This window comes from Suricata suricatta, chromosome 3, assembly GCF_006229205.1.
Source record: "Suricata suricatta isolate VVHF042 chromosome 3, meerkat_22Aug2017_6uvM2_HiC, whole genome shotgun sequence".
Classification (NCBI taxonomy): Eukaryota; Metazoa; Chordata; class Mammalia; order Carnivora; family Herpestidae; genus Suricata; species Suricata suricatta.
The window spans coordinates 160,000,138-160,028,124 of record NC_043702.1 but is presented as its reverse complement, the minus strand read 5'-3'; the positions used below and the strand labels follow the sequence as shown (position 1 = coordinate 160,028,124).

General features: G+C 40.6%; 1 protein-coding gene across 2 annotated transcripts in view; it reads right to left on the bottom strand.

Annotated features, from left to right (window-relative positions):
* Positions 1-666: 666 nt before the first annotated feature.
* The window catches only part of KCTD3 (potassium channel tetramerization domain containing 3), a 52,691-nt gene continuing 25,370 nt past the window's right edge, over positions 667-27,987 (bottom strand). Inside the window, exons 10-18 of one of the 2 annotated variants that reach the window (XM_029935644.1) lie at positions 24,689-24,804; positions 17,481-17,568; positions 17,242-17,358; positions 14,798-14,968; positions 10,798-10,953; positions 7,166-7,262; positions 3,755-3,939; positions 3,532-3,670; positions 667-2,428 (exon numbers count right to left, since the gene is read on the bottom strand). In XM_029935644.1, the coding sequence (XP_029791504.1) occupies positions 1,864-2,428; positions 3,532-3,670; positions 3,755-3,939; positions 7,166-7,262; positions 10,798-10,953; positions 14,798-14,968; positions 17,242-17,358; positions 17,481-17,568; positions 24,689-24,804 (1,634 nt within the window). In that variant the 3' untranslated portion in view covers positions 667-1,863. The remainder of the gene's footprint in view (positions 2,429-3,531; positions 3,671-3,754; positions 3,940-7,165; positions 7,263-10,797; positions 10,954-14,797; positions 14,969-17,241; positions 17,359-17,480; positions 17,569-24,688; positions 24,805-27,987) is intronic. The other variant, XM_029935645.1, reaches the window with a different exon arrangement.

Below are 27,987 nucleotides of genomic sequence, written 5' to 3'. Positions count from 1 at the left end.
GCATGGCTCTGAAGCACAGAATTCCTTGAGCAACTTTCATCATGAGAATCAGAATTCTGTTCTCCTTTTTCATTGAACACAAAGTATATAGATTCATCTCAATTTCTTTCCTTTGGGTCACACAAACCCTAATGAGGTAAGTACAGTGAAAACACTTAGGCCTAGCAGGGACAATCTGCTCAAGGTCACCAAGTTCAGTGTCAGAGTAGACTCAAAACCCAAGTCCTAACATGAAGGTTCAAACTCCCACAAGTGAAGGAGATAAAAGAGATTGACTCCTAGTATATCACCCAACCTGTGGGACAGTGCGTTGCGTTTTTATGGGATTTTACTGTAGAATAGTCTCCCCCACCCCCACCCCAGTCCCGACCTTTTACCCTTGGTAAAGGCTGGGTAAGTACTCAAAACTTTCCCTTTCATTTTCTTACTTGCCCCCACAACTTCTACAGGACAGTGAAAATGAGAAAGAAGAGTATGGAGAGAATTACAGAGCCCTAGTAATATGGAAATTACGTTTGGCCTAACGTTCTCCCTCCGTGATAATGTACATTAGCTTTCATGCACGTTAAGTTCTCCTCCGCCCCCTTACCGCAGGAAGAAGACATGAACAAACTCAGTAGGTTTACGTCAAACAGGCTTTCTATTCCTTAAATAACCGAGAACACATAGTCTTAATCATTTTTATTAGACTTAATTGATAAATAAATACAAGAGGACTGTTGTGAAATCACTAGCAATATAGTAAACTTTAAAGAATTTATTTCAGCTTCACTCACTTATATTTCTTGGAATGGGAATATATACATTATTCACCAATAAACACTTAATTCTTTAAATTACCCTATTTGCAGAAACTTGAAAATTATGCCGATTAAATGAAAAAATACAAAACATTTTCTTTTGTTCTTACAATTCAAAATATATTTTAAAATAATATTTTTACATCAGCCAAAACCTTTTACCAAAACTTGAGAACTGTGGTTTCATACGCTTAACAAAACGGCCACATTCTAACTTGATTATCTTCATTATTAACAGTGGGGGGGAAATAGGGTGGATCCTAAATAAGACAAGGCAGACTAACAACTAGGACGGTTTCCCTTCTGGGTACTCAAAGCTCGATCCTGGATTATTACTGTTACTTCACCTGTTCAAACACAGACACTGCTCCAGCTTTAAAGAAGTTAAAGTCAATGTTTGGTATTTAATACGGGTGATGTTTGCTGAGACATAAGAACTCCAAAAATGAGAATCAGATAATGACTCAGAGTTAAAAAAAAACAAAACAAAACCCTAAGGGACTGAGTACTATACAGTGTTATCTGGTGTTCAACATCAATAGTGTTTTTTGAATTAGATGGTATTTTTTCACAAACATAGCACCTCATTAAATATCTGGTAAACACTTGACAATGACCATAAGTGTTGGGAGACTAAGTTCCAAAGTGAATTAACGTGATTCGCTTAATATGACATTACAAGCCAAACCTCAAGCATTACGGGGACTCAGAATGCACGGTCGGTCTCCGTGCCCTCACAGGGTGCTCGTACGTGCGCACCGTCTGAGACCCAACACTTTGCTTCCAACATCCAGAGAGCAGAGGAACGTTGAAATGAACTCTTACTTTTTTTTTTATAAACAATCTGTCAAATGTCCTTGTAAAACTAAAAAAACTTTCCAAAAGGTGAAAAGAGATACAATTATTTTATCTCCCTACTCCAGGAAATTCTGTTTAAAAAGATACTGAATGAACTCCAGTTTTAATTTGTAAAGTTTTGGTGTAAAAGCTAACGTACTGAAATCCAGTAAAGTTTTGAACTTTCGTCTAAATGAACAAAACAACTATTCATTCTGGTGAGTTTTCACAAGCTGTACTCCTGACCGGAAGAATCGCTTTTTTTATGCCGAGGAGACGGCGTGGTCTTTGTGGGGGAGGGGGACGCGGTCCCCGGGGAGTCCGTCCCTGTCCCTCCGTCAGAGGTGCTGGGGGAGGAGGCCAGATGCGGAACTTTCTTCCTTCCGAGGAATCCTCCTCCTTCAAATCCCCCTTTCTTCCTTGACTCCACTTTATTTTCATTTTCTTCTTCTGACGACCTTTTCTTAGATTCCAGACCCTCAGCCACTTTATGCACTTCCGATCCGCTATCTGATTCTCTCAAACTTTTTATTTCCGTCCCTGGAGACTTTCTCTCCGGCACGCTACACTCCCCTGCTGCCCGCTTGACTTCGGCTTGTGCTGGACCCAAGTTACCATTTTCAGGGAGAGCCCGCTCTACGTTCCGGTTCAAATGACCGGTCTGGAAGTCCCGGTAGCTGTGAAAGCTCTCGGTCCTCCTCGCTCGCGCCAGCAGGGGACTCTCCCTGTACGGCCGCACCGAACCGTACGTGGCTGCTTCGTGGACGGCGTCCTGGTGCTGGAGCTGGAGGCTGAAATACAGTGTGCATAAAAATTACAGCCAGATCCCGTTCTGGCATTTTCCAGGGGCGCATCTCATTAATTAAATGACAATGAAAGGATATTACTTAAATCCATAAAGAATGCATATCCTTATTTCTATAAACATCTACTTATTATATTATGGATTAGTGTGTGTAGGTGTGTGTATGCTTATCAAATTACCAATGCAAATAACAACATACATATATTCAGTGAATCTGAATTTCTAATAGCTGAAAAAGCTGCGGGGGAGGGAACCTTTATTTTATGTATGTATGTATGTATGTATTTATTTATTTATTTTTAAATAGTTTATTGTCAAATTGGTTTCCATACAACACCCAGTGCTCTTCCCCACAAGTGCCCTCCTCCATCACCACCACCTCTTTTCCCCGGGAGGGAACCTTTAAAACCTATAGGGAACCGATACAAGTTAGTGTTTGGTCCTGAGTTCAAACTTTGGAATTTTTAAAAATGTGGTGAGCAGAAGATAAACGATGCCACTGTACATCAGAGGCACATGACAACCAAACGTAAGCTTAGACAGATGACGTAATCACTGTACTATTTCCCTGAGGCAACAGGAACAAGAATCCCATATACTGTTCAAGGTGACCTGTTTTTTCTAATTTCCTTTGAATGAATTCTTGATCACATAATAGGCAGCCAACCTGGCAGCATTTCACAAAGTAAGTTAAAGGGAAAAACATGTTTTTATCTTTTTTTTCTTTTTCTTAAAGTTTATTTATTTTTGAGAGAGAGAGAGAGAGAGAGAGAGAGAGAATCCCAAGCAGGTCCCATGCTGTTGGTGCAGAGCCCACGGTGAGATCATGACCAGGGCGGAAATCAAGAGTCGGGCAGTTCAGCAAGGAAGCCCCCCCGATGCTCTGGAAAATATGTTCTTCTATGAAAAGAACCAGATATGCTTGTAGATGAGAAATCTAGTAAGATGTTTTAAGAAAACTGAGTTGTCAACAGAGTCTGAATTAAAAACATGCCTTGACAATGACGCTCTCAACAACTACGTGAGGACAATCTCCCAGCCAGCGGGCTCGGTTCAGCGGGCGAGCCGGTGCACGACCCTGTAACCCACCTGGAGCTGGACTCGCGGAGGCGGCTGTGCTGCACCACGGAAGTGGCTGGACTGATGTTGGGGGTGGCGCAGCGCGACGTGCTCAGGTCACACTGGTCCAGTAACTTGAGTAGCTCTTCTTCGGTCGGGCCACCTGCGTCTTAGGGAGACACGCACTCGTTATGATCACGTAGGCCAAAAGCTTATCGCCCTGTGGACAAACCACGGTCCTCACGGAACCCACCCTTCTCTTCACTTTTGTTAACCATGTCCATCGCCGTGGTCAGATCCCACATCTGAATGCTGCCGTTTGTATGGCCCGTGAACAGGTAGCGCCTTGGCCTTGAGCCCATCCGACTGGACCCCTCACATTCTCTCACTGTAAATGACGATATTGTGGTACAGTCAACAGCCTGGATCTCACAGATTCTGCAAAAGATATTGAACAGTCGTAAACCATGGGGACAAGTAACACGCTGTAATTCAGACTTCTGAAATGTGCAGGGGTGCCTGGGTGGCTCAGTCGTTTGAGCATCCGACTTCGGATCAGGTCGTGATCTCACGGTTTGTGGGTTCAGGCCCCGCGTCGGGCTCTGTGCTGACAGCTCAGAGCCTGGAGCCTGCTTCGGATTCTGTGTCTCCCTCTCTCTCTGACCCTCCCCTGCTCGCACTGTCTCTCTCTCTGTCTCTCAAAAATAAATGAAAAAAAAAAATCAAATAAATAAATAAATAAATAAATAAATAAATAAAATGTATGTGCAAATTAAAAGTCTGAAACCAGAACAAAAAGGTATAGCTGTATGGAGAGGTCTAAGTAGTATCCTGCATTAAGACAAGAATCGTAAACTTTTTAAAGGATTTTTCTAACTATTTCATTGATTTTCATAAAGAATAAAAGAACCCAGAAAGAGCAATTATCAAATATTATTTACATTTGACAAATAAAAAATTCCAAGGAATAATATCGGCAAATGATTTCTCAAATCGTGTAAGATTTTGACTTATGCTTGACTGAGTTATTTACCCCAGTCTACTTCAAAACAAAGAGGCTTATCAAAAAAACAAAAATAATCCATCCATACCTACCTAGTACCAGGCAACCGCAAAGTCAGAAAGCAGAGGAGGAAGGGCAAGTCCCATCCTCATCAGGGCGGGAAACACGGAAAATGAGGCGCAGCTGAGCCTCCCAGCGAGCAGGGCAGAGGCTGAGGGAGGAGGTTAGTACTGGACGCCCACGTCCTGCTCTCTTTCCCAGCCTGAGGGGAAAGCTTTCAGCATGTCACCACTGTGTACAGAGTTTACTAGAATTGGTTCTGTAGGCATTATTTATCAGATTAAAAAATCTGTCCTTTATTTTAAGCACTAAGATTCTTTTTCTAAACCATAAATGGGTGTGGAACTGTCAAATGTTTCTTCTGCCTCTTAATGTAGTGAATTACATTTATTTTTAATAATCCCTATAAATTGATAGAAAATATTTTTAAAATCTAAATTACTACTTACATTTAAAGCCGAATAAATGAAAATAAAAGACACAATATAAATCTACACGATTGAAAACAAACATGATTTTGCTTTTTGTTTTTCCTGTGGGCTAGATTCCTTAGAATGGTTTCTTCCTTTAAATGCTGACAAGGTTTTGTCTCTACTCACTTGAAATAAAACCTTTTCATTTCACTTCTCAGTATTAAGAATCTGAATGACTTTTAAACAAAAGCTTTTGCTTAGCATTAGCCTCATAAAGGGATTTTTTTTTTAATGCGTATTTATTTATTTTGAGAGAGAAAGCTGAAGCAAAGGAATGGCAGAGAGAGAGGGAGAGAGAGAGAGAATCCCAAGCAGGCTCTGTGCTGTCAGTGCAGAGCCCCATGATGGGGCTCAAACTCACCAACTATGAGATCATGACCTGAGCTCAGATCAAGTCAGGTGGCTTACTGAGCCACCAGGCGCCCTATAAAGGGCTGATTTTCTATTTATTCTACAAAGTAATTTCTTTTTTCTTTTTTTTTTAACATTTAGTTTTGAGAGGCAGAGAGACAGCCTGAGCAGAGGGGAGGCAGAAAAAGAGGGAGACACAGAATCCAAAGCAGGTTCCAGCCTCTGACCTATCAGCACAGAGCCGACAAAGGGCTCGAACTCACAAACCACGAGACCCTGACCTGAGCCGAAGTCAGATGCTTAACTGATTAACCCACCCAGGCGCCCCCAAAGTAATTTCTGATTATTTTTATAAATAAAACTCTTCCTATGGAATCATGAATTTAAAATCTACCAAATCTGTTGTATCATGCAGAGACTGTATGATCGCACACTGCTACTGTTTAACGTAACAGAAGAGGGAGGACATCACAACTGAACGAGGATGGGAAATACATCGTTAGAGGATGTGACGCGACAGTTTTAATAAATGTTTGGCGGCATCTTCACTAATATGCAGAGAAATGATAAATCAGAGATTTATAATATTTCTCAAGGTAAATTTTGACCTCTAACTACATTACAGGCTTCTGATACATATTCTTAAAAAAAAAAGAAAAAGGTGACGAAAGTAGTTTAGTACTTAAAAATCGTTCTCTAGAATCAATTCATTTAACAATTGCTGATGACTATATGCAATGAACTTTGATGGAAGGAAAATTTATCGTCTCCAAGAGTTTATTCATTAAAATATTAGGAAATGAGAAACGGTATGATGAAGGGTGACAACAGCAATAGCATTAGTAACATTAGTATGAAAATCCACAACCCTCCTGGGGCGCCTGGGTGGCTCAGCTCAGTCAGTTAGGGGTCGGCTTCGGCTCAGGTCATGATCTCACGGTTCGTGGGTTCGAGCCCCGCGTCGGGCTCTGTGCTGACAGCTCGCTCAGAGTCTGGAGCCTGCTTCAGATGCTGTGTCTCCTTCTCTCTCTGCCCCTCCCCCTGCTTGTGCTGTCTCTCTCTCTCTCTCAAAAATAAATAAAAAACAAAAAATACAATAAAAAAAATAAAAAAGAAAGAAAAGAAAAATCCATAATCCTCCTAATGACTGCTAATAGGAATCCTACCTTTTTCACTTGTTTGGCCTGCAAAGAATTTTGTTTTTAAAGAAGAGAAATGTACAGCTCAATCTGTTTTGAGGTTTGACACTATATAAATTATTTAAAAGAAGTACAATTTCACTCAAATGTTAAAAGTAAGGAGAAACTAACTTCTACTGAACATATGTTAGTGTCCGGGCCCAGGAAAGGTATTTCATGCTCTTAACTCATTTTATCTTATAACATCCTGACAAGATAGTTGAACCTTATTTTTTATAAAGAAAGTGGGGACTGAGAGAAACAAAGTGACAAATTGAATTTATATAGCTAGTAAGGGGGAGTGCCAAAATCAGGATTCAACTCAGCTATCAGCCATCAAGTTCATGGGTTCTTATTCTGTTACACACTCATCCTTCTTAATGGTCCACAGGCTCAATGAAAACCTTAAATAAGTCCTAGAGGATAAGTACTAAATATACTGTCTTAATTTAAGCTAAGAAGATCACAAGATAATGACTAGACTTCTTTTTTCAACAATGTGCTTCTGGTAGTACTCCTTCATCACTATGTCAAATTACATTTTTATTTTTTAAGACAAAAGTGACTTCTGAAAAAAAAAAAATAAAGCAAAATTTTACCTTTTCCCAGTAGATGAGAGTCTTACAAACAGCTTGTTGGTGATGGGAACAACTTTCTGGATAAACACCTGTTGATCATCTCGTTCTCCAAAAGGCCCTTGGGTCAAAGAACAGACAATGTAGGTCAAAAGAAGTTAACTGAAATCCATTGGTTTCACTGAACAAAAGAAATGTCAATACCAAAAACAAAAGCACTTTTCCCACCTGTGAACACAGACCTTGCAGTCCGTGTCCAAATGAGACAGAAAATGCAGGGCTCACATCCTCCAACTCACAGTACACATTTTTAAAGAAATATACCATATTTCAAGTTTGATTTTATGCACTAAGATATTAAGCTGAAGGCATTAATCTGCTGAAAATGCTATACTTACAGCACTAGTACAAGACCTGTTAAAATACAGGCTCTACATATCTATTATCTCTGAGAATGTGTGCCATTTCTTATAACTTGAGAAAAAGTACATATAAATAAAATTACTTTATGTACGGGTTTTATATTCTTGAAAAACCAAGAGCAAAATCTTAAGAAATAAGATAAATAATAAATAAAGGGTATATAATAATAAATGAATAATAAAGGGTAACTTCCTTAAATAGAATTTAAATAGGGCACCTCAGTGGCTCAATCTCTGAGCGTCTGACATCGGCTCAGGTTATGATCTTGTGGCTCGTGAGTTCGAGCCTCGCATCAGGCTCTGTGCTGACAGCTCAGAGCCCGGAGCCTGCTTCGGATTCTGTGTCCCTCTCGTGCTCTGCCCCTCCCCCACTCATGCGGTCTCTCTCTATCTCTGTTTCTCTCTCTCTCTCTCAAGAGTAAACATTAAAACAATAATACATACATACATACATAAATAAATAGAATTTAATTAACTAGAAGAGGCCTATTGTGTTCTACAAGGTTTTCAATCTAAAAAGAAAGATTTGATTACTTTTATTTTATTGTACTTGGCAAAGCAGGTAAATGGCTCACATATTTTAGAAAGATTCTGAAAAACATTATAAAAAATGTGTTTCATAGAAAACTTAAAAATAAAATTCTAGTAGTTCTTGTTTCTCATCATACTCATTAGCTAAAATAATACCAACTCATTATTCACAAAAAGTATGTGATGTAGGATACAATTTCATCTTAAGTGAATCATGCCTAATTGATAAATGGGACAATAATATTCTGATTAGTTAGCAAATACTTACATTTTGCTTACTGTGTGCCACAGTAAATGCTCTGCAGGGAACTCATTTTAATCATCACACTTAAGGGATACATTATTATGCTCTCCATTTTACAGATGAGAAAACTAAGGCACCAAGAGATTAGTTGACCAGAGATCTCAGAGGTCCTACCTACTGGAACTGGAGCTCAAACCCAAGATGTCTGGCTCTTCACTAAACTACGCAGTTGCTCAGTTACTGGACAATTTTCTGAGGTCTAATTCAACTGAGATGAAATGCTAGTCCTCATTTAATAACCAAAGTCAAAATAGTGATGATGGACAAAATAACTGGAAGTAAGAATTCTGGGACTGTATCTTCTCTCTCCTCACACTACCTTCATGTGAGTTGCTCACATAAGCTCAACTCTTTGTGCCTCAATTCAATCACCCACACTTCCCCTCCTTAAAGCTTCTCCAACTCCTCTCTCCACACTGGCTCCTTTCCTTCAGATCACAAAGATCCTCAGGTCTCTCCTATCTTCACTGGGGAAGAAGAGAGTAGGGTATCAGAAAGATGGACTTTGAACTTCCTGCCCTCTAACCAGCTCCTGGTGCTTTCTTCCATGGCTGCCTCCAGTATTCCTTGCTCATCTGCCCACTGCAAGCTGGGTTCCACCCATGCACAGATGCCTACAGACGCCGGACTTTCAGTTTGTTCCACGAACCTGAATGTCTATCTCTTAAGAAATTTTTTTAAATTTTTTTAAATGAGAACTATAAAGATACAAAGAAAATCTCCCTGCCCTATTTCAGAGAGTTCACAGGCTGCTGTAATTTACAGACTGTTTCTAAACGTCTTTTCGTTCACGTTACAGATGTCCTCCCTGATCCGACCCCTGCCTCTCGGCTCAGTCTCATGTCCTCCTGCTCTCACCCACATACCACCAATTAATGACCTTCCTGACATTTTCCAACCTTCCAAAGCCTTACCACCCTTCATGTCTCACTTCAAACACTGAGACCTCTACTAAATGTTCTCAGTTTCCATCCGTGTGAAGTGGGGGATAATATCTACCTCATCCACCTGTCATGAAAAATAAATGAGACTGCATGTCCCAACACCCAGCATGGGGACCAGCACTGTCTCCCCGCGGTGCTTCTGCCCTGCTACTGTTTGCTTTTTGTCTCTACTGGTCCCCGCACTGTGACTGGGGGTTCGGCGCTTTTTTTTTTTTTTTTAAGATTTCTAATGATTGGAGCAAAGGTACTCAATAAAATTCTGTGGACCCTACACCTCAAACTTGCACAATGTTATTGTCAATTATATCTTGATAAAACAGGCAAGAAATCTGTTGATGAGATAAAACGAAACTTCCAGTGCCTAGATCACAGAGATAGCTGGGTCACAGAGCAACTGTTAAAATCAACAGAGCTGTTTCTTTTTCTAAAAATACTAAGACTGTCAGAGTATAATTCTCATAAGTAGCTTGCATTTTTTAAAGATAAATATTTTTAAATCTTTACTGTAGAAGCATATTCTGGCTAAACATGTATTTAAATGTTTCACGTAAAACAATTCTAACAAAACAACTCTAATGTACTCCTTTCTAGCAGTGCTATAATTTCTGCTTATAAAAAAAATGATCACAGAAAGACACAAGAGTTAACGAACAGGTCCTACGAACTATTACATACAGTGAAGACACAACGTACAGGTTCTTCCAAAAAGACAACGATCTGTCTCGGTGAAGACTGCACATATGTCACATGGTGGATACGGGGACAAGTCAAATCAACTTTATATACGTTTTTGCTGAAATCAGAGCATATCAATGGCGATATGCCTATTGTTTCCTGATGGCCATTGCAATGCCATAAAAACAGCACAAAACACTACCAGCCCTACTCCAGCTTTAAATTTTATTTTCAGGGAAGCCTGGGTGATACAGTCAGTTAAGCGTCTGACTTTGGTCTATGTCATGATCTTGGAGTTCTTGAGTTTGAGCCCCATGTAGGGCTCTGTGCTGACTGCTCAAAGTCTGGAGCCTTCAGATTCTGTCTCCCCGCCCTCCCCCCCGCCCTTCCCCCACTCATGCTCTGTCTCTGTCTCTCAAAAAGAAATATTACAAAAAAAAATCGATTTTCAGATGACTATCAGTAAAAGAAAACAGCCTTCAGCTTTCAAATGTGTCCAGCTACCATGGCTTTTAATCATAAACAAAAGTGGTTAGCATTTGGATACTACTTAAAAAAGGAAATGATAGATGAAAAGTTTGCTCAAATTTTTAAACAAAAAACGCTATAATTTGTGAACTTATAGAACTAAATAAGAAAATACACTAAATTTCTGTTTTAAAAAAGTAAAGTGAAAAATGTCTATTTGAAACTCATTTTTAGGTTTGTATTTACAGCTCGCATACTACTTCTGCACTGCCCGCAAAGTATCTGCAAATGCCCCCGAGGCATCGAGCCCACCTATGTCGTTTCCAGAAGAATAGCTTCCGTGACTTTCTGTCTCCTCCAGAGACAGTATCTTGAATGACGCCAGAGGAGTGGAGCCTGGCTGGGTAGAGATCATGCCTCTGAACCGGGTGACTGTCCACGTCCGGACGTGGTTATTATCTGCACACACTAGGAAAGAGGACACACGGACGTTGTTCAATACAGACTACATGAGCACCAACAATACCACTTTCATAAATTCATTTTAACTTTTTAAACCATGAGCTATGTTGAATAGATCACAGCACATTCTGAGTGGCAAATTACATATTTTATCCTAAAATTGTACTTAATCTGTGCCTGGCCAACATAAATGAAAGAACTGAATATAGTTTACCTTGATGCAGACATAAGGTATGTAAGTAAATCTACGGGTCCTTAGTAAATCAGCGTGTGAAGTACAACTGGAGAAAAGGTTTAAAAAAAAAAAGGCACGCAAGATAAAAGATGCTGACTGTTATTCTGCTCTGTGGCTAAACTACAGGGGAAACGAGTCACCCAGCTCATTTATTCAACCCTAGAAACTGCTTCTGCTTATGTTACTTAAACATTAAACACCCTAGCTTAGGAGTTACTGAAAATTTATGGACACAAATTACATTTGTCCAAACGCTTTTATCGCCTAGTCATAGTTATATTAAAGAAAATTACGACAAAGTTAAGAACTATTTTATATAAGAGAGTCTGCATTTAAGAAACATATTCCAATTAGGTTTTTCTTTAGTGTAAATAATATTAAGTGGATACATATTACTACCCTTCTCTGCTGCTTGTTGATCTGAGGAACTCCTCCTCTAGAAAATACAAACCACCAACTGATACTGGTAATCCAAAAAAAAAAATGTACTTTTGTGGCATGCCTTAATAAAAAAATGTACTTTTTAATGGAAACGTATAATGTATTTGGCTTTCAGAGAATGTGCTATTATTAACAATGAGCTATGCATCCATCAGTAAATACTGGGAAAGTATTCAAACTTTCATATATATATACATCTTTCTCACTGGGCAAAATGCTGCAGCTGCAGATTTTAAACAAAACTTTAAAAATTTAATTTTGACAAATAGCAATAAAAACTCCAAGTATACAGGTGTTACTTATGTAACAAAATTCTCCTGTATCAACGTATCAGTTTCTGGTGAAAACGGAGACATTTAGTTCTAGGCTGCTTTATTAGCTTCATGGACAATCATTTCCTACTGCATTAAGAAGGTTGCGAGGATTTGGAAAAATACCTTAAACAAAAAAAGAAAAAAAAACACCTTAAGCACTTTTAGCTGATTCAATAGGCAATTATAGTTATTTTGTTAAAAATAGCCATTACAGGTTTATTTCAGACACAAAACTGACACTATTGGGAAAAGTCTGTCCGTACATTCATGTTGACACCCACCAGGTGGCAGAGTGATGTAACTGAGCACACACAAAATACGCCACGGTTTTAGCTCAACTGGATGTTTTTCTTGACAGACTTATTTAAATTTGACGCCTACAGGAAATATTTGATGTTAAAATGCAGATTTTATGATGTAGTTCTTTAGCATCACATCCACAATAACAACCTCACCCTCAACGTAACAGCAATTCCTACTGAGTCTAACTGTGGTCATCACAGTAACCTGACAACACTGTCTTATTTTCTCCCAGGATCAAATGACCTCATTTTACATAACATTTATTAAGCAGCTTTCATGTGTCAAGGAGTATGCTCAGTGCTGAGAACAGAGCAAACAAGCTTCTGCTACTGTAAAACTTGTATTTTACAAGAGGAGGACTGATGATAAGCAAGCAAATAAAAAGAACAAGGGCAAAAGTTCTGCAGCATTTCTAAGAAATCGAAAAGCCAAAGGGTTAGGGGCACTGTGAGCAGTAAGAACAGTGACGCGAAGGGTCGGGAGGAAGACAGGACTCGTAACAGGAAGAACACTGGACCCGTAACAGGAAGAACACTATGAGTTTACGTATAATACAAGAGGGAGCCACTGGGGATCAGACGTGGTTCACATTTTTAGAAGCTCTTTCTGGATGCTATGTCCATAAAGAACATGTACCATAGAAAGACAAGACAGATGGGCGCCTGGGTGGCTCAGGCGGTTGAGCATCTGACTCTTGATTTCGGCTCAGGTCATGATCTCACAGTAAGTAAGACTGAGCCCCACGTCAGGTTCTGCACGGACAGCACCGAGCCTGCTGGGATTCTCACTCTTCCTCCCTCTTTGCCCCTCTTCCACGTACATACACACATGCTCTCTCTCTTGCTCTCTCTCAAAATAGATAAACATTAAAAGAAAAGGGCAAGACAGAAACAGCCAAAAGCTGAGCTCAGTGACCTAGGGTAGAAATAATCTGAGCTACCAAGTTGGCAGCAATGGACACCAAATGATCAGATTTGTGACGTATGTTGAAACAAAGCTAAAAGGACTTGCTGACAGATGACACGTCTGTGTGGGTGAGAGAAAGGAAGGAGTCAAAGGCGATCCGTGGGTTTTCAGCTTGAGGAAATGAGCAGATGGTGGTATTATGTACTAAGAGGCTTCCGAGAGAAAAATCAAAAGTACCATTTATCCAGGTTAATTCTGACATGTCAGTGAAACATAGGAGCAGAGACCGACACTGGATATGGAAGTTTGGAGCTCTGCAAATGGTCACAAGTGGGGAGAAGTCTGGGAGTCGCTGGCATACAGATGATAATACTCAATTACCTCGGAAAAACTATAGACAAGGAAGAATGGAGACTCTAGGAAAGAGCTCTGAGGCAGCCCAACACTTAGTTACTGGGCAAAAGAGGAGGAACCAGAAAAGCATGAGAAAGACTGTTCTCTTCAGTGAGGCAGGCAACTTAGTTGCTTTATAAAAGCCTCAAGAGGAGACTGATTATTTCGGGGAGGCACAAGTATACTCAGAACAATCAGACTTTACACTCTAACACTTAGATACCAATACAAGCACACTCACCCACCCACGCACTCACTCACGCAGCCATCCAGCCGTCCGCTCGTGGACAAGGTACGTCAGCTCCTTTGAGAGTTTACTCAGACTGGAGATTAGTGAAAGAAGCATCACCTTTTAATAGTAGGTAGTCTTCATATAAACAAACCTGATAGATGAAAATGATGCTTATAAAAAGTTTAAGTTAGGCAGGAACTGAACTACAGAAGATTTAATGTAAAAGCAAGCTCTACTGACATACGTGACTCAAAATTAAAGTGAAGTGAAGCCTTTTAGAAATCATCATACACAGTGAACCTCGTCCAGGAGTTTTCCTGGGATCATTATACTTCGTGTGTCACATTCCCTAAGCTTAAAAATCTGTATCATAGGGGCGGCTGGGTGGCTCGGCCGGTTAAGCGTCTGACTTCAGCTCAGGTCATGACCTCGAGGTTCATGAGTTTGAGCCCCGCGTCGGGCTCTGTGCTGACAGCTAGCTCAGAGCCTGGAGCCTGCTTCGGATTCTGTGTCTCCCTCTCTCTCTGACCCTCCCCTCCTCAGGCTCTCTCTGTCTCTCGAAAATAAACAAACACTAAAAAAAAAAAAAAAAACCTGTATCATTTTTTAATACAGAATCTAATTAGTATCTATATATAAAAAAACTTTACGACTAAAGAACAACAAACTCACAAAAATATAATTCTCTTCAAATAATCTCTTTGTACATTCTCCTAGTTTTTAGTATTTTTAGAAAATGACCAAACAACAAAGACACACATAAATCTACAACTTTAGTTTTAAATCTTAAGAAAATATAACCAAATTCATATAAAATTCATACTTGGAAAACTTCTCTAACCCATCTCCACAGGATTATGATAAACATTTTACAGTAAAATACGCCATAAGAACGAACACTAGAATAGAGACTAAAGCAGAGGTACGGTTAGCTGTGTCCCAAAGTTGCGCATCTACATCCTTTCCGTTTGTAGGAGTCTGGAAGGCGGCCCGCGGGGCGGAACCGGAGCGCGCGCCTCACTTCACCTGACACGAGATGCTTCTCCGACAGCATGATCTTCGTCACCGGGCTTCGGTGCACCGTGAAAGTCTGGAAGAGCTGGGGCCCTGACCCCACCGTCTCCGGGTGCTGCACGATGACGCGCACGGCGCCGGAGCTCGTCCCGTAGGCGATCTCGATCCAGTTGCCAGACACACCTGCGCGGGGTCCGAAGCAGCGGACAGGCGGCATGTCAGATGACGACGGAAAGGAAACGGCCCAGCACTTTTCTGAGTCCCCAAATCCGGAAGCCCTAAGACCTCTCTGACCAACTTCAAATCATGATTTCCTGTACAAGTCATCTCCTAACCCTCACTCCCAGATAATTCCGTTCACCCGTCCCCCGGACTGCGCGTCATGCTCTATCACAGCAACGGGAGCACACCGGTCCTCCCTTTCCAAGGCCATCTATCTCCATCCCTCCCTGACAGAGACTGAACCCTTACAGAGCGTCTGGGACACAGCAGGTCCTCGATAAATGTTTAAAGAATTAGTAAATCCGACATGCTAAGAATACCACTGATACAACATGGTATTCTTAAAGCAATATTCCATACTATTCCATATTATTTCTAGTCTAGCTGACCATGTGTTTTACTTTTTAAAATTTTTATAGATTTATTTTTGTGACAGAGAGAGAGCATGAGCAGGGGAGGGGCAGAGAGAGAGGGAGACACAAAATCGGAAGCAGGCTCCAGGCTCTGAGTTGTCAGCACAGAGCCAGATGCGGGGCCTGAACCCACGAACTGTGAGATCATGACCTGAGCTGAAGTCAGATGCTTAACTAACTGAGCCACCCAGGCGTTCCTACTTTTACTTTTGCTATTTATTGAATGTTTCTTGAATAATCGTGTATATACTATTTAATAGATTCAAAATACTTAGCTGTGAAACAAATACACCTATTACATTGCTTACATCATACTTACTACGGTGTGTCTTCTAATCATGTACAGCTCATCATGTAAGTTCATCTGTGGCTTTTCAAAAAAACAAACAAACAAAACATGCACCCAGGGGTGCCTGAGTGGTTTAGTCGGCTAAACATCTGACTCTTGGTTTCAGCTCAGGTCATGATCTCATGGTTCCTGAGTATGAGCCCTACATCGGGCTCTGCACTGACAGCACAGAGCCTGATTGGAACTCTCTCTCCGTCTCTCTCTCTCTGCCCCTCCCCTATGCGTGCACGTGTGCATTCTCTGTCTCTCTGTCTCTCAAAATAAGTAAGCATTAAAAAAAAAAATACAAATGCCCACACTCTATCACATATTTAAAGACAGAATGGAGTTCAGTGAGCAATATATTTAAAAGGTTCACAAACAGAACCTCTTAGCTTTAATAGTTATTCTTCCTGATTCACCCAAAGATTTCTAAATTGAAAGAGAAAAAACCATAGAAAACAATTCCCATAACGTAAAAAGTGACTCCACTCCATCCCTGCCACTGCAAAAGAAGTTTTCTCCTCCCTTTTTACTTCGATTAAAAAAACATAACACCTAAATCTAGAGCAGAGGTGAGCAAACTTTCAGTAAAAGACTAGCTGGTAAATGTTTTAAACTCTGCATGCCATATGGCCTGTCATAAGCACTCAACTCTGTCAACTATGGCCCAAAGCAGCCAATGGCAATACGTAAGACTATCCATACAGAGGGCAGTTTGCGGACCCATTTTAGCATGATAGTTGGAATCCTGCTACAATTTTAATCAAAATCATCTGCATAAGTTAGAATATTTATTTCACATTAAAGATTATGATGTCTTTCAATGAATTCAATAAAATGATGATTTATACAAGTAACACTTTCAAATCTATTAACATTACTGGACACATGTATTTCCTAAAATTCTTTTCATTATAGGTAAATTTTCAATTTTCCATTTATGTTTATTTTTCAATCTAGAATATAAAAATATAAAAAATATAAAAATTCTTAATTTCACTGCAATAGTCTTTGAAAGACAATGAAAGTTACAGATACTAAGCCTCCAAATAAAATCTTTTCCTATAACTTAAATTTTCTCAGGGAAATAAGGCAATATCCAAAAAAGATTAACAGTCTTAAGAGCCTTCTTGCTTTCAGTTGAAAAAAAAAATAAAAGCTAATTTCAAAACAAAATCAGCTAAGGGTAAATAGGTAAATGTGCAAATCATATTTTTAATAAGTTTAGTCAATAAATACTGTGATGATATGACTTAAAAATAATTCAGAAGAAGAAACGTTCTATTCCCACCTCAACTTATGCTTGTTTAACGGTCACGTTTAACTTCAATATATAATGACTATGAACTGCAGACTAATAGAGATGATACTCTTAGAACTGCAGTTCTCAGAGAGAAAGGACTGGATTGGTTTTAGCATAATAAGCCAATAAGTAAACACGGGCTCTCAGAAACGGTCAAGAACTCATCAGAACGCCGCCATGTACTAACTTGTTTTGGGTGTGAGGTAAACGCTCAGTGCAGTGATGGCATCATTTGAAGGGTCGTGATAAAGCTCAGTTACAAGAAGATCATTATCCTTCATTCGCAAAGGAAACTTCTGCATATCTAAAAAACAAAAATATTAAATAATATCAAAATAGTGCATCGACTTAAAACTAAAGAAGGCAAAATTTTATTTTTAAAAACTCAGATAAAAGAGGACCAAGGATAACTGCTCATGAGCTTACCGATGTAATATATTGATCCGTTGTTACATCCCAGTAGAAGGAATGAGCCAGCAGTGTCATAACTAGTTATAGGAACAACATCTTGAACCTGATGTAGGGAAATTATTATCAGATGTTAGATATTAATTATAATTTGTATTTACTGCTCAATTTCCTTAAAATTTTGACGCTTTTCACAACAACAACAACAACAACAACAACACTCACCAGGGGCTCCTGGCTGGCTAAATCAGTAGTGCATGAGTCTTAATGTAGGTGTTCTGAGTTCAAGCCCCACACCGGGTGTGGAGATTACTTAATGAAATTAAAAACAAACAAACCACTAATATCTAATTTAAATAGGGCTTAGAAAATTACTTTCTTTAGTTCCCACAGGGAACGGTGAAGAACTGTCAATATAGTTCCTTTTAAAGCTTTAAAAATTATTTCGAACAGCAGCACTTTCCTATCAGAATTCCAATGGATTATTTCTTTTCTCTGGAGGCTGTGAGCTCAGAGCATGCATTAAAGCTGAAGGCATAATCTGACAAAATTCCTTCCTCCTTCTCTCTTCTATAGAAGAGATTAAATGGCCTGCCCCGATTCACATAGTAAGGGACTGAACGAGAAAGCAAACTCATCGCCAAATAGCACCTGCTCCCTCGATAATTTATCACCATGTCTTTGACAAGGTGGGATTCTCTATCTTCATTCTGCTGTAGACCTCTATTTCCTAGGAAATGGCAAGACAAAAAAGTTCCTTTAAGCTTCTGTGTTTTCAAGTACTAGAATAAAAATATCAGTTCCCCAAGCAAATCAGTCTAGTTAAAAATTAATAACTGCCTATATTTGTGCTACAAAAAAAGGGCACAATTTCACCAGAAAACAAAGCAACAAACAAAAAATGTTTTTTAGAGCAGCAGCAATAAGTAAGATCAAATGAATCTTCCCCATGCACAGCCAGGTGAGAAAGGCATGTGAGACTTCACAGATGACATTTAAATGAACTATTTCTCATGTATCAGGTATTATCCGAGAGAATGAGTAACTGGACTGGATAAGGGATGTGAGACATCACTTGCTCTGTTAAGAGCTTGCAAACACGAGGGCAAGACAGGAAAAGAGAGACAATCACAGTGTGAGAGGCACTAAAATAGAGTGTGCAACACCAGAGAGCAGAGAGGACTCTCATCCCAATCCCAGTGTGGGGAAAAGGGCAAGATCAAGGAAAAGTTTAGAAAGGAAGCATGAAAATCGAAAAAGCCAAGTATTAGTTCAGTAGAGGAAGGGCCATGTCCAACAACAGCAAGGATTTAAGTACACAATCTGGGTCCCTTCTAAATGAAAGGAAAAAATGTAACCAAAAGCTAAACGTCCTCTACAGCTGCATGCACATGACCCTAATTCTTGTATGAACCTTCTGGTGTCGTACAGGGAAAGATCTCAAAGATTCAACTGCCCCCCCCCCCGCCCCCCGCACTGACCTCAGGTCAGGGTTTCTGTTTCATCAGAGCCAACAGAACATACAGCAGGTAAACACCGAGAACTTTGCAGTGAATAAAGGTGTCTGAGGAATGGCGGGAAGGCTGCTTCACACAGTGACCAGTTTTCTCGTACCCAGTTCATTTTTTTAGTTCCAGTACTCCAGGAAGAACGCCAACTCCTACCCCAGACTCTTCAGAGTAGGGGGAGGGGACAGATAAGGGCATGAGACGCCTCTCCTTTTAGACCCCTTATCAGTGAAAGAGCAGCAGCTGGAGCGTCCTAAGGCACATCCAAGGCAAACATGTCTCCCATTGGTTCTCTGGGAAGATGGGCTCTAAGATTAGAACCTTCTACAACCTCTTTTTCTACAACCCTTGGCCCAAATCCTGCTTTTCCTTCATGTCTGCCCCTCATTACAAGAAGAACGGAGAAAACAGAGGAGTTAAGGTTACAGAGGAGTTAGGACTGAGGTCTTCTCTCCTAGCATAAGCGAGAGTCAGTGGTCTCCTTTATCCTGACAACCTCACATCAAGAACCTGAGGAACCCTACTGATTAATGTATTTGGTTCAGTCATGACGGAGGTGGATTTTCTCTCCTAAGGTAGTACCCAATGGTTATCATTATTTCTGTGCACAAAATTAAATGACATACAATTTGAAAATAATCAGTCTAAAAAAATACATCAATCTATGTTCCCAAGCACTACAAGGGCCCTAGAATCTTTCAACCACAATCCCTACCTACATAATCATTTTTAACAGTATGTTTTTACCCTCGTCCATTACTTATGAAATAATCACTTATTTAGATTCATCAGCCTATCACTTTCTTTGCTGATGTATATTTCATTCCAGTGCTTCCCCTTCAAAGTATAAATATCCTTTTTATCAAAGGGGGTTTCCTTAGTGCCTCTTTCCTTGAGGCTCTAAAACAAAAAAAAAGTCATTTTTCTTTTTTCTTATCCAAATTAGATAAAATGCTTTTATAAAATACTCCTTAAAATTTTACTGAAGCTGTCATAATAAGAACTGCTACACGAACAAAAATTTCACAACAGCTTTTAGAACTTACACACACACACACAGAGTCTTATTCGTCTGATTCAAATACTTCAGATCAGCCTTGAATACACAACAGTCGTCCTGTGTACTTTGTGTGTTATGTGTGGACAGCACTGTTGCTAAAGGCCAAATCAGAACCTTCTCAACCAGCGTCACAGCACTCGGGCCCGCCTCGGGTCCAGACTGTCCTGGGAGGTCTGCACTGCAGACGCTGAGACTTCATTACATGCTCTCTCTACTCTACACCACAGAGAAATCCAACCAGTTGGTTTATAAGGCTTGTCTGCTGAATGCACAACGTTCCCAAGGTCTTCCTGACGTAGAAACAAACCTATTTGGTTAGATACGGTTTTCAATTCATGTGTGTACCAAACAAGAACCATCAGGTTTTACATGGGACTAAAAGCTTAAGAAAAAAGGACGCTTTGAGGAAGCTGGTAATTCTCAGGATCCCAGAGATATGAACACTTTTATATGTAGTTTCACAAATGTTGGTTTAAAAAAAAAAAAGTTAATAAAGAAGCATGTTCCTTCAGGAACCCAGATTTATGGCACACATAGTGTAGCTTCCCCCATCAACTGAAAGCTCAGATTTGACATAATTTGTCAAATGACCCATCTGAAAACAGACTTTCCACGCGTCATTAAAATTCACATTCCTCTTTAGAGAAATGTCACCAGCTGAAGAATCATTCTGATGGACTTTCTTCGACCTACACTTCAGAAGTACGGAGACCAGCCCTTTCCTGCACTCTGTGGCCCATCACTTTTACGGGGACAATGGTTACAATACTCTTTGCTGTGCGTATATAGAAGGCCTACTCCAGCTAATATTTTTTTCCCCCACAAATAGGACTTCTATCCCTCGTCTAACATAAAACCTACTTTTCTCTGATTCTAATCCTTTTCACTGGAAAAGCCATTCAATCTCTAACCATCGCACCCGTATCTCAGGGGCCATTAGATCTCAAGAATGCTGCTCCACAAGCTCCACTCATCATGACATTCAACCAGTTCTGCCCAGACTGGAACTTCCAGGACAGCCCATCACCTCCAGTGGGGACCTGGGCTTCTGGGTCAGTTTACTTCTAGCATATTCTCCACTACTATCCTGGTGTCTGAATATGCAAACTGATAATCCTTACAGTTCTAAGCCCTATTTCCAATACTTTCATCTTCAAGTCAGTTCAACAAAATGATCACTGAGAACTGTCCCAACTCCAAAATCTTAGATTAAATCTTGGACCTCAACTTCCTGTCTTCCCAACAATTCCCAATCCTTACAAGTCATCGATCTGCTTCAACATCCCTCTAGTCCTTCGACATCCCTGTCTCTTTCTGTCTACCTGGAACCTCCTTACTTCTTGATCTCTTGATTTCAACTACTTTGCCATCTTTGTGTTTTCTCCTCCCTCGATGTGTCATTATCCACTTTATGATTTCTCCAATCCTGGGTCAGGCCAACACTGCTTTCTTTTCTTTAGCTCCTACTTATTCCCAGGACTGAGCACTAATAGAGACACCCACATAATTCTATCACCCAGGTCCACTACACATGTACAATTTATAATCTCTGCAATCCTGGATACATACTTCCAGCGCCTTTCTCTTCCCCTGAATTTATGTTCTTCAATTTTCCTTCCTCTTCCATCAGGGAAGGAAGTATCTCTAGTCTCTATTGGGTGAAACTCTCTAAGCTGTTTTATATCTCCTGGACCCCCGACTTGGATGGGACCAGAAATCATCAGTCTTTAACCCTTCGTGTGCTCTCTTGGACACTTCCCTCTCTGTCCACAAGCATGCTCAAGCTTCTCTCATTCTAGAGAAAAAAATAAAACACTGAACTTCTTTTCTAGCACCTACCTTTGATTCTCACACTGCCACTTTGCTTCCTTGCTTTCCTTCACCACCAAACTCCTTGAAAGCTAACTCTGAATGTGCTGTGTCTCATCCCTGATCTTTCGATTCTTCAGTTCCCACAATGTGGCTTTCCTCAAATCAAACCTAATTAACTTATATTTGCAAAACATACCCTAGACTAATGTTATTCTTAATCGTGTATGTTCCTTTGGCTCTTGGTTTCCTTATCTTGTTCCCTTAAATGCTACTGTTCCCCACACTTCCAAATTTTATTCCTACGTACATCTCCTCAACAAAAAACCTTTTAAGTTCTTTTTTCAGTTATCACAGAACCGTTGTGGTTTCTAAATACTTCTTTCTAGCCCTATTTTCCTTCCTAAATTCCAAAGGGGTGCTCCCAAATGTGTACTGAACACCTGCTTTTTGATGCCTATAGGAATCTCAGAGTAAACATATGCAATCAATGTAATTATTCCTCACACTGTCGCCCACCATATCTGCTTCCCTTCCTGTGTCCCCGGTCAACGTATTACCATCCACCTGACGGTCAAAACTAGGAATCCAGAACTAGAAACACATCTACAGGCTCGTCTTGGACATCTCTGTCATTGCTGCCTTCAGTCAAATCTCTGCTTCTTTGCTGGATTACTCCCCTGATATCCAGCCTGGCTTTCATCGTGGTCACTGCTGCTACCGTCCTAAAACAGGGATTGGATCATGTTTCTCTGCTTAAGTCCTTTAACTGCTCTCTCATTCAGAATCAGGCATTAATTTAAGTTAATTTAATTAAATATCTTTTATAGTTATCCTCTCGTTCCTCTTACGTACTTGAGATCACTGAGTTTACCATCTTCTCTGAACAGGTTATGTGTCTTCACAAAGATCTGAGCTTTACTCAGGAAGTGAAGTCTGCCTGGACTAGTATTCCCAAAGCATGAATGTTAAAACGTTCCAAATAATGAAATGTCAAACCACAGTTTAAATACTCATTTTCCAAAGTAACTTAACATTTTTCAAAACATAACCAAATCTGTATCTGGAAGTAAATTTGCCACTATAAATAAACACAATATTTTGTGTAATCAAAAATAGAAACAAAAAAAATGGGTAGAGGGTATGAACAGGCAGTTCACCAAAGAAGACATGCAGATGGCCAACAGGTGCATGAAAACATGCTCAATGTCACTCATCATCAGGGAAAGGCAAATCAAAACCACAATGATTTATCACATCACACTGGTTAGAATAGCTATCATCAAAAAACAAGGAATAACAAGTGCGGGCAAGGATGTGGAGAAAAGGGATCTCTCCTGCACTGTTGGCGGGAAGGAAAATTGCTACAGCCACTAAGGAAAACAATACGGAGGTTTCTCAAAAAATTAAAAACAGAACTACCATATGATCCATCAATTCCACTTTAGAGTATGGATCTGAAGTAAAGAAAAACACTAACTCAATAGGCACCACCACATTCCCTGCAGCATTATTTAAAATAGCCAAGACAAGGACATAGCCTAAGTGTCCTTCACGGTTGAAGAGATAAAGCACATGTAGTATATATATATACACTGTGATATTACTCAGCCACAAAAAAAAAAAAAGGAAGAAAAATGAAACCTTGTCATTTACAATAATAAAGACAGACCTAGACCTATGGGCATTATGTTAAATGAAAAAAATAAGACAAAGAAAGACAAATTCCTATGATTTCTCTTATGTGAAACTTGAATAAGCAAACAAAACAAACATAACCAACCAGCACATACAACAGATCGGTAGTTTCCAGAGGTGGAGGGTGGGCCAAACGGGTAAAGGGAGTCAAAAGATAAAAGATAAGGGGCGTCTGGGTGGCTCAGTTGGTTAAGCCTCTAAGTCTTGGTTTTCTCTCAGGTTCAGTTTGAGTCCCAGGTTCATCTCCAGCCCCTCGTCAGGCTCTGTGACAATGTGGAGCCTGCTTAGGATTTTCTCTCTGTGTCCCTCTGTCTCTCTCTCTCTCTCTCTGCCCTCCCCTTCTTGTGCTCTCTCATTCTCTCTCAAAATAAATTTTTAAAAAAATCTAAAAAATATATAATAAAAAAAATTTTTTTAAAGATTAAAAAAAAAGTAGGGTGACTGGCCAGCTCAGTCCATAGAACATGCAAATCTTGATCTCAGGGTCTTGAGTTCAAGCCTGATATTGGGCGTGGAGCCCACCTAAGACAAACAAAGATACAAAGTTACAAAGTTCCAGTTATAAAATAAGTCAAGGCAACATAATGTATAGCATGGCAGCTATAGTTTATACTGGATTGCACATCTGAAAGTTGCTGAGAGTAAATCTTTTAAAATTTTCATAACAAGGGGCGCCTGGGTGGCTCCGTCAGTAAAGCGTCCAACTTCAGCTCAAGTCCTGATCTCACGGTTTTTGGGTTTGTCCCCTGCATTGGGCTCTGCTGACAGCTCAGAGCCTGGAGCCTGCTTCGGATTCTGTGTCTCCCTTTCTCTCTGACCCTCCCCAACTTGCACTCTAAGTCTCTCAAAAATAAACAAACATTAAAAAAATTTTTTTAATTAAAAAAATAAATAAAAGTCTCCTAACAAGAAAGAAACTGTGTAATTGCATTTGGTGAGACATGTGAAAGCAGACTTACTGTGATCATTCTGCAACATACACAAATATCAAATCATTATGCTGTACGCCTGAAAGTAACAGAGCGCAGGTCAAGTATTCCTCAATAAAAAGTAAGTAGAACAGACACTACGAACGCCACAAAAACGAAACAAAGTCTAACCAGCACGAGTTTCGGAAGCACCGTCTGTAATACGCTTTAGTGAAAACTGACCTGCCAATGCTGAGTGACGGCATTCCACACGCCCACTTTCCCTGTGTGGCTCGTAGCCACCAGCTGGTTACCAATAAAGAAGAGGGCATCTACAGGAACACCAAGGCTGAACACTCCTTAAATGACAATAAAAAAATAAAGAGGTTAAATAGTCACTCTCTTTAGAATTCATGAAAACCCAGATTAGGTACACCTTGAACATGACTAATTTAAATGTGTTCTCATTTCCGGAGTTATAGGCTAGAGCCCTTAGGGATCAAAAACAAGAAATCTGGTGCACTTGTAAGCAGCTGCCCTAAGTAACTGTACCCTAAAACACCGTATTATCTGAAGCTGTGGTTCCCACACTTGGTTGCCCATCAAAATAACCGGGTGTATTTAAAGTGAACAAAATAAGAAGAATCCTAAGACACCGCAGATTTGCAGAATCAGAAAATGCACTACGCCTTTATAAAATAGGCATGAGATTTAGCCACAGCTTGCTAATGACTGGGGTATTCGGAAACCACTGATCTGAAGACAGAGACTTGGCAGCCCCAACCATCTAGAGCATGTCCAGAAATCTGGACAAGTGCCCACATGCGCACGCGCGCACACACACACACACACACACACAGAGAGAAGAAATCTTACTAAAAACATTCAGGCCTTTACTCAAATTATTTTAAACTCCTTTTCTCTCAGTATTGCAGATCTCAATTTAATTCATTCAACAGGCATTATATAAAGCAGTAGGATTAAACACGTGATAAGACAGGATATTACTGGGTACTTAAAGTTTAAAAAAGAAAAAATGCAAACAACCAATTATAACATACAACAACTGAAGGATGTGGGTACACAGGATCACGTAACATCCAGAGGAATAAAGGAGAGGCAGGATATGAAAAGAGGTTTGAAGATACTTTAAGAAAAGAAGCCATCTGAGTTGAGTTTCTTAAAAAGGTAAACAGTTCATGGAATGGTGGGTGGGAGGGGACGGTGGGGAACGGGCAAGCCCAGAGGACCAGAGAAGGGGGAACGAGGGGAAGTAGGCACGGGAGGTTGTAAGGAGCGAATATCCCACATTAATAGCAAAAGACCCAAGAATATCTAATGGAGAGAATTCTAGGCTCACCTTGGTATGGCATTAAGGCCCTTTACAATTGTTTCTGGATGATACATAACCAAAAAACATGATGCATAAGGCTTTGACGAACTCATGGGAAGAAACAAAGCAATTAACTGCAATTGCAGCGTGTACTGAAAGCATAAACCAGAGAAGGTAACTGATTTCTTACACCAGTGCAGGGCATTTCTCTTTCTGTTTGGAACTGTGTACCACATACAAGACCAGACCGGCAGCAATGAATAACGCCTTGACAAGTCCCAACCAGGCGCACCTGGCTGGCTCAGTCGGTGGAGCGTGTAACCTCTTTAGTTTTCATAAAAAGATAAAAACATTTTTGAGTGCTCTCTCCACCCAATGAAGAGCTCACATCCACAAGCCTGAGATCAAGAGTCACATGCTCCACCGACTGAACCAGCCAGGCACTCCAAAAACAAAATCTTAAAAAAAAAAAAAAAAAAAAATTCTCCACTAATTTTGAAAAGGCCAGGCACCTAGGAGGAAAAATAATTTACATTGGACAAAAAGAAAACAAAGAGTGGTAAATATTGCTAAGAATGTCTTCTATGTATTTTTAATTTGTATATATAAATATGCATTTATACACATGAATATACCACCTCAACTAATCTGTCAACCAAAAAAAAAAAAAAAAAAAAAAACCAGCAAAATAAAATAACACACACACCTATAAACCTCTTTGACCAGAAATGGCTGAAAATAAACTTGCCACTCCAGAGCAGAAATCGTCATTTCACACCCAATTTTAGGAAGTCCTTTAATTCTGATGCCAAACAATTGTACAGAACATGTGGAACCAACCATAACACTCCGTACTATGGGCCACCTGAGAGGTGGAAATAAAAACAAGAAAACCAACAAACATCGATTACTCCAGAGAAGGAGGAAATCAAGGGAAATCAAGGAAGACATTCTGCATGATCTCAAGAAACCAAAGTGTCACTCCTGCTTAGGCTCAGCAATCCTGGCCACTATCCACAGGGAAGACACAGGGTACGTAATGACAAGCTCCTGTCTTAGGGGACCTTCCAGCAAAACAGTGCTTAGAGCAGCCTTGCAGCAGCACCGTCTCACCCAAGTTATGACGCCAAGAGTTCGAGCCCTGGAAGAGCTCCGTCACGGACACACCGGCCGGGACCATCTTCTTTGGACGGTGTGGTCAAGTTCTGAAGAACATTTGTAATCATAAGTGGTTTCTTCTCCTGGACGTGAACAAATTACGTCTGTCTCCTCACACAGCCCCTACCACACTAGCCTTGGGAAACGAAGGAAGGCCTACAATGTCCTTCACTTACGCTGTGTGCCAAGAGGCTATCTGAAAACAGGTGGGCGTGGGGAGAGAAAACACAACTTCCTTTCTCCCTGTAGAATTACAGCGTATCATAAATTCAAACTTTCAGCGTTAGAACTACTCCTCTACAGTTGTCAGCAGGACTTCCACTGCTGCCATGATGGAATAAACATGGCTTCAGACTCTACCTTGCTGGGAAGCGACGACACTCTGGCCACAGCACCCAAGGCAGCTGGACACGAGCAGCTGAGGACCAGAAGGCCCCGCCACTCACCCCGGTTTTTTGCGTTCAGGCCACTTTACTGGCCCCACCACCGGGAGGTGACACTCAAGGGCAGAGTGCTGGTCTCCCTGAACTGAAGAGACTGAGGCGGAGGTGCTGCTGAGGAGGCGGCTAGAACTTGCTAGCACCTGGGAAGAGAAAGGCAAGTGCGCCAGGGTGACTGAGCGGGCGGCACCCAAGTCGCACACGGTTTCCTCCACGTTGGCAGAGGCCGCACTGACCTGGGCAGGAGGAAAATCCCCAGAACATAAGAGAGAGGCTGCTACAGGCCTGACCGCTGAGTGGAGGTGACAGAGGTTACATGGGTCGCTCCAGCTCAGGAAGAGCAGAGAACCCTTGCTGAACACCTCAGACATCCCTTCAGTAAAGACTCCAAAAAAGGCAACATTTTAGGAATAAGGACCACACCCCTGAATAGAAGCCAAGCCCTTAAATTAAAAAGACAAGCAGAGGGAGGCTACCTACCCTCAACAAAGCATAAGAACAAGCCTAGCAGGATCGAGAAGATCCTCCGGTAAGTGAAGTGTCTGCCAGGACAAAACTCACGTCGTCTAAGAGCGAACGTAATCCATATCCCCTACATGACGCACCATGCA